This window comes from Ruditapes philippinarum, unplaced genomic scaffold (genome assembly GCF_026571515.1).
Source record: "Ruditapes philippinarum isolate M1 unplaced genomic scaffold, ASM2657151v2 ctg1215_1_1_1_1, whole genome shotgun sequence".
Taxonomy (NCBI): domain Eukaryota; kingdom Metazoa; phylum Mollusca; class Bivalvia; order Venerida; family Veneridae; genus Ruditapes; species Ruditapes philippinarum.
In genome coordinates, this window is record NW_026863993.1 from 189,107 (window position 1) to 200,000 (window position 10,894).

The 10,894-nt window shown below is 33.7% G+C and overlaps 2 protein-coding genes and 2 non-coding genes across 4 annotated transcripts in view; 3 read left to right on the forward strand and 1 right to left on the reverse strand.

The window, feature by feature from the left end:
- Positions 1-778: 778 nt before the first annotated feature.
- LOC132724045 (U5 spliceosomal RNA) lies at positions 779-895 on the reverse strand. The gene has a single exon (XR_009624841.1). It is a non-coding gene; the product is annotated as a U5 spliceosomal RNA (small nuclear RNA).
- Positions 896-2,879: 1,984 nt separating this feature from the next.
- Positions 2,880-2,996, forward strand: LOC132724046 (U5 spliceosomal RNA). Its single transcript, XR_009624842.1, has one exon. It is a non-coding gene; the product is annotated as a U5 spliceosomal RNA (small nuclear RNA).
- A 580-nt stretch (positions 2,997-3,576) lies between these two features.
- On the forward strand, positions 3,577-7,536 carry LOC132724036 (glyoxylate reductase/hydroxypyruvate reductase-like). Its single transcript, XM_060708846.1, has 4 exons — positions 3,577-4,185; positions 4,892-5,062; positions 6,517-6,609; positions 6,944-7,536. Exons 1-4 carry the CDS (start codon positions 3,870-3,872, stop codon positions 7,444-7,446), a joined length of 1,083 nt encoding a protein of 360 aa, XP_060564829.1. The 5' UTR covers positions 3,577-3,869; the 3' UTR covers positions 7,447-7,536.
- Positions 7,537-9,946: 2,410 nt separating this feature from the next.
- Positions 9,947-10,894, forward strand: part of LOC132724037 (ras-related protein Rab-5C-like) — a 14,101-nt gene continuing 13,153 nt past the window's right edge. Inside the window, exon 1 of the mRNA XM_060708848.1 lies at positions 9,947-10,482. The gene's annotated coding sequence lies outside the window, so the exon portion shown is untranslated. The remainder of the gene's footprint in view (positions 10,483-10,894) is intronic.

Genomic DNA, 10,894 nt, shown 5'->3' on the forward strand with positions numbered 1-10,894 from the left:
GTTTATATACTGCAAGATAAATGAAAATTAGCTTAGCTATTGCAATACTTATTTTACAGAATACTTTATATAAATGAATATACAATTTATACTTTATAAATTCTTTAAAGAAATAAAATTAATTTTTCCTTCTTTTTTCTTAAAGAATTTGAATAATTATTATTTAAGATATTAAAGGGATGTAATTTGTTGGGCAAATTTCGTGAAAAGACCGGAAATTTGCGATTAATTAGGGCGCCGGGCTATGTACAACTTACAAAAACTTTAATGCTTGCCATTTTGTTTATGAACAATCAATCTAGATCTATAGGACTAAAAAAATCAAGCTACATGAATTTCGGTTTTGATCGGATTCGTCTCGAAATAGAGTTTATGTCCGATCTACATATGTACGATCTTTCACTTTCTACTTTAGTCATATTGCAGAAAATACCTTTAAATGTTACAATTTAAATGACAATTGTTGTACGTTTCGTCACCTTAGTGCAAAAACTCAATAACTGCATATAGATAAAGAAGCAGATATTGAGTTCTTGCACTAAGGTGACGGTTTTATCTTTCAAGTGCCTTGAACTAAGAGGTGCACAGTATGTTCTACGCTGTTTCGTTTGGACAATCGTGATTGTGAAAACGCGATGCAACAATGACACGATGATGTAAACACGATTGCACGATGGTACGATGGTGAAAACACGATGGTACAATGTTGAAAACGTGATGACACTATGGTAATTCTCACTTACGTAGCTTCTAATATTACTATTTTTATTATATAGATATCCTTCTTTCGAAGGATTACAGAAATAAGTCTATAGACTCATTGATTGCTCCACTGCACGGAAATCTTTAGTAAAAGGCGAAAGATTTATTCGTGTCTGTAGTGAAACCAGAGTTACATTATACACATTTTCAATGGTTTATATACTGTAAAATTAATGAAAAATAGTTTACCCATTTCAATATCTATTTGAAACAATATTTCATATAAATGTATATAAAATTTATTCTTGATAAATTCTCCAAAAGTATATAATTAATTATTCTTTATCTTTCCTTAAAATATTTGAATACTTATTAGATAAAATATTAAAGGGATGTAATTTGATCGGAAATTTGCGGGGCGCCGGGCCAAATAGATTTTTAAATGTCATTAATACTGACTTACAACTCACAAACACTTTAATGCTTTCCCCTTTGTTTATGTACAATCCATCTATAGGACACTACTGTATATCTAGCTATCGGTCAAGTGAAAAAAAAATGAAGCTACATGTAGCCTATTTTATCTCGTTTATCTATTTTATCTATTTTAATCCTCGTCGGTGATTGGCTTAAAAAAATTGGCGAGCACTAATTTTTGTTTCGATTTGTCTCGAAACAGTGTACGTACGTTTATCTCCGTTGACATAGAAATATATGTAATTAATTAGAATCTACATTATACAATGTTTCACTATCGCTCACATTTTGTCATACAGCAAAAAATACCTAAATGTTACAGCGTATGACATTTTTTGTAGATCTACCATAAGCTTAGTCCATCGTTTGTTCTCCTACTTGTTTCAAACCGTCAAGTACCGTGAACTAAGAGGGCACAGTACCCTCTGATGTCTCAACCGCGTTCCGTTTGGACAATCGTGATTTTTTTTTAAATTTCGTCCTTATCCCGCGATGCACGATGGATCGATGGTAAAAACGTGCATGATGTACGATGACACGACGATGAAAAAACGATGTACGATGACACGATGATGAAAACACGATGATACGATAGTGAAATTACGATGGTGAACTCGCGATATCGCAGTGGTACGATAATGAAAACGTGATGTTTCAGCATCGTGCCATCGCGATTCCACCATCGTAACATCGCGTTGTCACCATCCTGCCATAATTATGTTCTATCGCCTTTTGGTCACTAAAACCAGTGCATATACAGAAATATGTCAGATTCTGATACGGCAGATAGTAAAAACAAGTTTAAAAAACCAACCATTTATTTTAAGTTATAAATAATTCAACCTCTTATTAAATCTGCATTTCCATTTAAATAAGTCATAATCCTATATATCCTGTATATATATCACAGACAATTCAATATATGCTTTTATTTGCATTGCATTTTATTTTAATACAGTGCACAAGGATGACAACTTTATTTATTTTTCTTTTTTTTTGTTGAGCGATTGCCTTTTGTTATTTTTCATGTTTTAAATACTAGTTAATCAAGGAATACAAGTATTTAAGACATCAATTTGAAAAACTTCATAGGTGGATAGATCTCAAAGAGACGAAAATAGAAGGAGTGCGGGGTTAAATAATGAGAACGCATACATTGTACATTGCGCATGACCACCGGAAGACGATAGCAATGGCACGATGGTGATGACACGAAGGTACGATGCCCGTCGATGGTGAAAACACGATGGCGCGATCGTACGATGGTGAAAACGCGATGGTACCATGTAACATTTGGTGAAAACGCGATGTTACGATGATGAAAACTCGATATAAATTCGCGTTTTCACCATCGTACTTGTCATCGCGATTTCACCATCGTATCATTGTGTTTTTCACCATCGTACCATTGTGTTTTCACCATCGTACCATCGTGTTTTCATCATCGTACCATCGCCTTTTTACCATCGTTCAATTGTACATCGCGGGTCAAATTACCTCCCTTTAACATCTTAAATAATAATTATTCCAATTATTTAAAAAGAAGGACAAATAATTATTATTTATTTTTCTTTTAAGATTCATTAAGTATGAACTTTATATTCATTTATTTAGAACTATTGTTTAAAATAAATATTACAATGTCTAAGCTATTTTTCATTTATCTTACAGTATATAAACCATTGAAAATGTGGATAAGGTAACTCTGGTTTCACTACAGACACGAATAAATCTTTCGCCTTTTACTAAAGATTTCCGTGCAGTGGAGCAATCAATGAGTCTATAGACTTATTTCTGTAATCCTTCGAAAGAAGGATATCCAAAAGAAATAAACAAAAATTTGATACTCTTAATTAAAAATTACGTTGCTGTTAAAAGCGTGTCCAATACCGGGGAAGTATGTGGGCAAGAATAAGTTGTAGTGTACATGTATATGACAGAGAACTAGATCTCCGTGCGAGGTCGTCTTTTATTTTTTTCATGGAACGTTAGAAGTTTAAATCATAAAGTAACGTACATGTACTGTGAACAAGGTGAAGAGCAACTATACAAGGATACGGAGTATGTTGTAAGTTTATTAGTAAGGGCCCATCCGCGCTTTCAGACACTGAGAGTGCGGACCCCTGTACTGGACGGATATAATTGCATTTACTTTAAATAAATTAATGAGTCTATAGACTTATTTCTATAATCCTTCGAAAGAAGGATATCCAAAAAAATAAATAAAAAATAAAAAAATGATGCTCTTGAGAGTTACTTTGCTGTTTAAAGTGTGTCAAATACGGGGAAATATGTGGGCATGAAAAAGTTGTAGTGTACATGTATGACAGAGAACTAGATCTCCGTACGAGGTCGTCTTTTTGTTTCATGTAACGTAAGAAGTTTAAATCACGGGGAATTACCATAAAGTAACGCCTAAAGTAACGTACTGTGAACAAGGTGAAGAGTAACTGTACAAGGATATTCTTGAACAGGAAGGAGTGTGTTGTAAGTTTATTAATAACGGCCCATCCGCGCTTTCAAACACTCAAGAGTTCGGAACCCTGGACAGGACGGATATAATTGCATTTACTTTCAATAAATCATTCAATGAAATCTTTAAATTTTGACTTGTAAACGACGGAGCTTGATGTAAAAAAAATTGAACCGTAAAAATACTGAAACAATCCGTCGCATACACTTTCTTAATTATGAGGTCAAATTGTGTTATCAAGTTAGTGTCATCTGTTTATGCTCACACACGGAACGTCTATTTATATGAACAACTATATACACACATTATCATATCAAGGAATATGTCTTCTGCAACAAAACTGCCTAAGGTTTTTGTAACCCGGAAAGTTCCGGAGGATGGGATTAATTACCTGAGGAACAAAGCTGAGGTAACACAATGGGATTCAGATGATGCTATACCAAGGGAAGAACTCAAGAAAAGGGTCAAAGGGATTGATGGCCTCTTCTGCCTTCTTACGGAGAAAGTTGATGCAGAAATACTTGATTGTGCAGGTATATGTAGAAAAAAAAAGTTTTGGTGATAAGGTGAAATAACTACTCGGATATTTTATCCTACTGCGAGACATATGCGAGTTATGCGGAACCATATTTTTTAACAAAATACATTGCATTTTTTCCTTATACTTTTAACATGATTTAGGCAGTTTGTTTTTATGATAGCCTAATGTATACAGATGCAGATAGATCTACCTAATTTTTGATCTATAATCCACGGCAAATCATTCCCCGGTAACTGTAGCTAATGCGTATATGGAACGCCAATTCAAATGTGTTTTGACGTCTTCCCATTTAATTGATTGACGAAAACTGTAAGTTCTATGATTGAACTTATCAGTAACACATCAAGGAACAGTGTCTTTACCAAAGTAAAGTAGATTGCATAAACGTACCCTGGACTGAGCGTCAATTATTACACGTGACATTGTATTTAAAGCTATCGTTATCGTAAATATATAACCGTGCGTCATTTTTTCTCTACAAAAAATATCGAGAGGTTTTAGTAATTAGCCGTTCCTAAAATGCTCTGTAGTAATTATATAGCCAACATAACGATTGCCAAAATAGAGTGTTTATAATTAGATTCTCAGTTTTACATTACTGACAAGTGTTGATAAGAATTTTATGATAAGATTTATGATAAGATTTATGATAAGATTTAATGATAACAATTCATCAACAAAGGTTGATATTTTGTCAGGTCCAAGCCTCAGGGCCGTCAGCACAATGTCAGTTGGATACGATCACGTGGACGTTAAAGAGTGTAACAAACGTGGTATTCCAGTGGGATTTACACCAAACGTGTTGACCAGTGCAACAGCCGAGTTGACCGTGACATTGTTACTTACAGTTTCCAGAAGAATAAAAGAAGGTAGGGTATCTTTGGACAGTTTGCATATAATGCATGTACATATATTAAAATTAGTTTGTGTGAGTGAGGATGCTACAAACTTTGACGTCACGTTTACATTATTAGTTATAACTTAAAGTCGTTTTTGACATGTTATATAGAGGATATTTGTTTGTTTTGCATGTAAGATTGAAATATAATTTCACTGAGTGAACACCAGATGCAATATTTTCACGAGTGGCGTAGCCACGAGTGAAAATATAATAGCTGGTGTTCACGAATATCTTATATGTAAAACAAATAAATTTTCTTTTTATTTCATGTTTTTTAAGTGATTTTAAGTATTTTTTTACTGATTTTGCCGCGTAAAGTCACGCATTCTCCTTTGTGACGTCATCACATGATGTCATCATGACGTCACATCATGAATATTTTAAAATATAGGTCTGTTCAATTATTCTAATTTTGTTACATTTTTAACATGATGTATGATGACATCGACTTTCTTTTCCTAAAGAAGCAAAATTTACGCATATCGGCATTTATTTCTGCCTGTTATTCCATTTAGTTATGATTTTCTTTTCATCCGCATTCAGATATAGTCCGGCTACAGTGAAAATTATATTTTATAAATTTCACTAGTGGTTTATCAGAATATAATCATCTGATATATTACAATAAAACACTGGAAAGCATGAAATAAATGACCCTATACAAACATAAACGGCTGTTTATAAAATTAATGGTCATAAAAATGTAATATTTATAACGTATTTATACAGCAAACGTCCTCTTTTTACAGAAAAAAGTGTGATTTCTTCAGAAATTGACAGCGGTCGTGTATACAAAACTCTATAAACTATATACAAAGGTTTATATAGGGCCATATAATTTGTCAAAACTCTTTCTAACTAATAATATACATGTATATGCATGTTAGCTTTTCGGGTTTAAATAACGGTTATTTAAACTCCCCAATAATGTTTCGCTATTGAACAATTTAAGGCGGTGCCATTCTTTGTTCCTTTCTGTATTGATGTCCTTATCCTCCTCCACCCCTCCGATTTTAATCGTACCTTCCATGGTGCGTGCATTGTATTGTATTATTGTTTTTGATTCCTTCTCTTCCTCGCCCTTGTCTTATCTGGCTGGAGATTATTGAAAGCTGCGTTCGTGAATGAGTCTCTCCGTGAATGGGACTCTCGCTTGTTGATCTTTGCATTCATAGTTACTAAAATGGTCATAATTATGGCGACGTTCCATCTTTGTAGTTGGAGGAAGACAATAGCTTCCCGCCTCCTTCAGGGGAATATTTTCAGGGAAAACGATTCCTCCTCCTTCACCCCCCCCCCCCCTCTTCACGCATAGAGAAGAGGGAACATGGTTTTCGGAAGTATAACCTATTATTATTATTAATTAATATATTTTCGAAACTTGTTCATTTTCATTTATTTTATCTATTTTGTTCATTAAAGGTATCCAGGCTGTGAAAGACGGTAGTTGGGGTACTTGGAAGCCATTATGGCTCTGCGGACAAGGTTTGGACGGAGCGACAGTTGGGGTCATTGGTATGTGGGCATAATTTGTTCAACTTCTACAATTGACAATATTTTAATCCTTAAGACTGCAAGGTTTTGTGAGATTGCACATTTTTACATATAGTTATTAAAATATCTGTTTTCGTTTGAAGATTAGATGAAGTATATAATGTAAATGACATGTAGGGTGAAAAGATAAGATTTCTTGTAATCGTTATCTCGTATTTTTACACATTTAAGACTGATGTAAACGTTTACTAGTAATAGTCTCAGTTAAATTTGCGGATGAAAAACTTCAAAAAATTGCCAAAGCTCAATCTGTTAAGATGGTGAAATTATTTTCTCATGTGCCATTTTAAAACAGGTCTTGGAAGAATTGGGTTTGCAGTAGCGCAGCGATTAAAACCATTTGGTGTAGCGAAAATCCTTTACGCTGACGCCGAAGAGAAGGATTATGCAAGTCAACTTCCGGCGGAATATGCAGATTTAGACAAGCTTCTTGAAGAGTCAGATTTTGTTCTTGGTTGCTGCGCGCTTACTAAAGATAATATTGGTCTTATGAACTCGTCGGCATTTAAGAAAATGAAGAAAACTGCTGTTTTTATAAATACAAGCCGTGGTGGACTAGTTAATCAGGAGGACTTATACCAAGCTCTTAAATCTGGAGAGATTTTAGGGGCGGGGCTTGACGTCACTACTCCTGAGCCACTCCCAACTGATCATCCGCTCCTGTCATTGGACAATTGTGTAGTATTACCACATATTGCTAGTGCGACACTAAAGTCTAGGAACGCAATGTCAGAGTTGTGTGCAAGAAACATTATAGAAGCTTTAAATGGTAACCCTATGCCAGCCGAAGTGAAATAGGGGAAATATTTATTTTACAGTGCGCATGGATTATTTAAATCATTAGCTAGAAAGTTGTAACTAGATTGTTGAATAAATAATTACATAATTTTTCCGTCGTCTTTCATTTGCACTTTTAAAATTGCAGTTAAAAACAAGTCAATTAGTCATTATTACTAGTGAAGTATTGAAATAATTAAACGGTACCTCATTATCAAATCAAAGGGCTGCAGCTCTATGGTATTTTCTGATTTTTGCAATCTAAATCATACTGACTATCTGTATGTACTTTCCTGTATAAGTTTATTTTTATATACTATAATTCATCTTACGCAGCGACAGCGTTTTGATTTTCTTCTATAACAGTTTGAGATTGATACATATGGAATTTTGCATGAAAAAAATAGAATTGCCTCGACTAGGATTTGAACCATAGGCCTCTCACACCCTCATCGAGACCGCTTACCTCTGCACCACGGCAAAGTTACACATATGTACCTTGAATAAAAACGAATACATTATGTAATTCTAAATTGAGAATTTCCATTTCGTGTTTGTAATCCTTATTAATTTCGAGGTATTTTGTTCACGATAAACCTGTTGTTTAACACTGATGGAAATAAATTAGCGAAAATCTTCTCGCCAAAACAGTCCGACATGTATATATTCCACTACTCGACAGTCAGATTTATTTGTGTACTACGCTCTGGAGTATTTGGTAATCGACATAGCTAAAAATAGCATTTTCATTGATTAAAATGATATTCATGATAATCCGAAGCTTTACGGAAATAGCCGAACATTTTTCATTGGGTAAAAAAGATATTCATCCGCGAAAGTTGTGATTGTAACCTCATATTTCTCTTGACTAATCTAAACTTTTAATGCACTGTAATTCGTTAAATGCCTACATTAAAAATTATTCTTTCTTTTAAATTGCTGGTTTTTAAGCAGTTTTGAGTGAGAACTACTTTGCGTTGTTAGGACTGTGAGGAAATTTTGTGTTAGACCGTGGATGTTAGCTATGTATTTACTGATCTTACGATCAGAAAATAAAAAACGTGATTATAAAATAGAATGTATTCGTGACAAAAGTAAATATAGAGTTAATGATTAACCGTTTTTTTGCACAATGGCCTTATTCGTGCTTTCCTTGAAAACAAAATGTCACGTTCGGACATAGCTTCAATCCTAAATTGTTATAATTTTAAACAACTAAGAAAAATGTCAAGGAGTTCAGTTCCGATTCTTTGCCAGTACCATAATTAATGTTGAAATCCACCTGCATTCATTTGTCTTTGTTGCTCTTTCATTTCGTTCAATGATTTAAAGTATACATTGTATATAAAGTTTGACCTTTAAAACTGTTCATACAGTAAACATTTTAGATAAACTCTTAAGTTTAAAGTTGGGAGATGTCTCACAAATGTGATTTTTGTATGTATGAATAGTTGTAGATAAAAACTGACGTTTTGTTATTAAAACTATTTGTTTCAAATATTAAAATTTCATGAGTTGATTGCCATCATAGAGATGAGAACATAATTATGACGAATGCCTAGTTAACTGTGCTGAGTTGTTCCCCTTTCAAGATGTTTAGTATACCTTTTGTTGAGAATATAATAAAATATGTAACGACGGAATGTAATGGTAGCACAACTATTCAGTCGATAGAGAAAAGCTTCTGTTTTCTGTTTCTAGATTCACGATTCTTTTTCTCTGCCTCAATGGTTTCGTCATTGTTAAATGAAATGACCGTTTATAGTCTAAATGTGTCCATTCACGATTCTGGTTCTCCGCTTCAATTATTTCAACAATTTTAAATGAAATGAAATGACCGTTTGTATATAGTCTAAAAGTGTCCATTCATAATACTGGTTCTCCGCGTCAATTATTTCATCGATGTTAAATGAAATGAAATGACCGTTTGTATATATTCTAAATGTGTCCATTCACGATACTGGTTCTCCGCTTCAATTACTTCAACAATTTTAAATGAAATGAAATGACATTTTGTATAAAGTCTAAATGTGTCCGTTCACGATACTGTTTCTCCGCTTCAATTATTTCACCGATGTTAAATGAAATGAAATGACCGTTTGTGTATAGTCTAAGTGTGTACATTCACGATACTGGTTCTCCGCGTAAATGATTTTGTCAATGTTAAATGATATGGAATGACCGTTGTATATAGTCTAAATGTGTCTAATGAAAAAAAAATAAAAAAAAATCCAGCAAAGATTGAAAACCCATACCAACAGCAGTTTAGTGTAAAAAAAACATTTTTTTTAAATTTTGAATATCTAATGTGAATAAAATGCGTAGAATCAAGTCCATCTGGATGTATCTTTCTTTGGGGAAAATATACGTTCAGCTGTTAGTAAAACAACAATATAAGATATATTTAGCTTTGTAACAAAGAATTCATCCGGAATTTTGTATTTTTTTTTTTGAAGCTGGGTTTCAAATAACGGCGCGCATATTTGTCCTCCCATGTTCACCGAGGTTAACCGAATATGTCCGAGACAATGCGGATGTACTTCCGATAATGGAAGGATTATGATCCTACGTTATAATTTATATTGTTTTTATTTGTTAAATAAAACTGTTAACTTACGTTGTCAATAGATGCAACAGAAATATCGGTTTATATTTTGCACAATGTTCGTATATGGTAAATTAAAAGTGGATATTTAAAGCGAAGGAGCACGTTTTACAAGTACTCGGAGGGGGGCGTATCTTTAACAGTGTATAAACCAGCCGAAAATCAGCGTATCGTTTAAGTGTGCATCTTTAATTTCGTTATCTCACCGGTTACTTTTATATTTATTGTACAAACTATGTAAATTGTACAGTTATCACTGAAGAAAACTTTGTTGCATTGTTTCGGATTTACTTGTTTGCCAAACTGAGTGAATATAATAATATACATATATATGTATACATGTACATGTCATTTTATAAGTGAGTGTTACAGTGTCTAAGGTCCCTTGAACAATTTGTGAAGAGAAACCCACCCATTATCATGACTTTATGGAGATAAGCTATCAGTAAAAGGTAAGTGGGGATTTTTTCACCTAGTACGTACCCTATCAGCATACATGTATATCCGGGATGGTTTTGGACCACTTCGTACGTTCTCTTATAAACAAAGTTTCCATTACTTACACTTTGAACTTTATTGACGCTCTTTAAGTAACTGACGCTCTATATTATGTAGTTTTTTTGTCGGCGATGTGTCACAGTGTGTTTATGTTGAAAGGTCTAAAAAGTGAGAGGAAACTTAATTCTCACCAAATTATAACAATTTTCATAAGACTAGAATCTATATTTTTGTTGTCCAGGTGGCCTCCTTTGGGTGGCAAGTATATGCCTATTTTTAGAAAACCTACAAGCTTAATTCTTGAAGGGACCATGGTCCTTTTATCCCCATTAGCTTTACATAAACCCTGATTGTGGGGGTTCAGCT

What these genes read in the sequence shown, in the direction of transcription:
- LOC132724036 (XM_060708846.1), top strand. Translation starts at nt 3,870, where the DNA reads ATGAGGTCAAATTGTGTTATCAAGTTAGTGTCATCTGTTTATGCTCAC. An exon ending in AGAAATACTTGATTGTGCAG is followed by an intron (nt 4,186 to 4,891) that starts GTATATGTAGAA and finishes ATATTTTGTCAG; the next exon opens with GTCCAAGCCTCAGGGCCGTC. An exon ending in TTCCAGAAGAATAAAAGAAG is followed by an intron (nt 5,063 to 6,516) that starts GTAGGGTATCTT and finishes TGTTCATTAAAG; the next exon opens with GTATCCAGGCTGTGAAAGAC.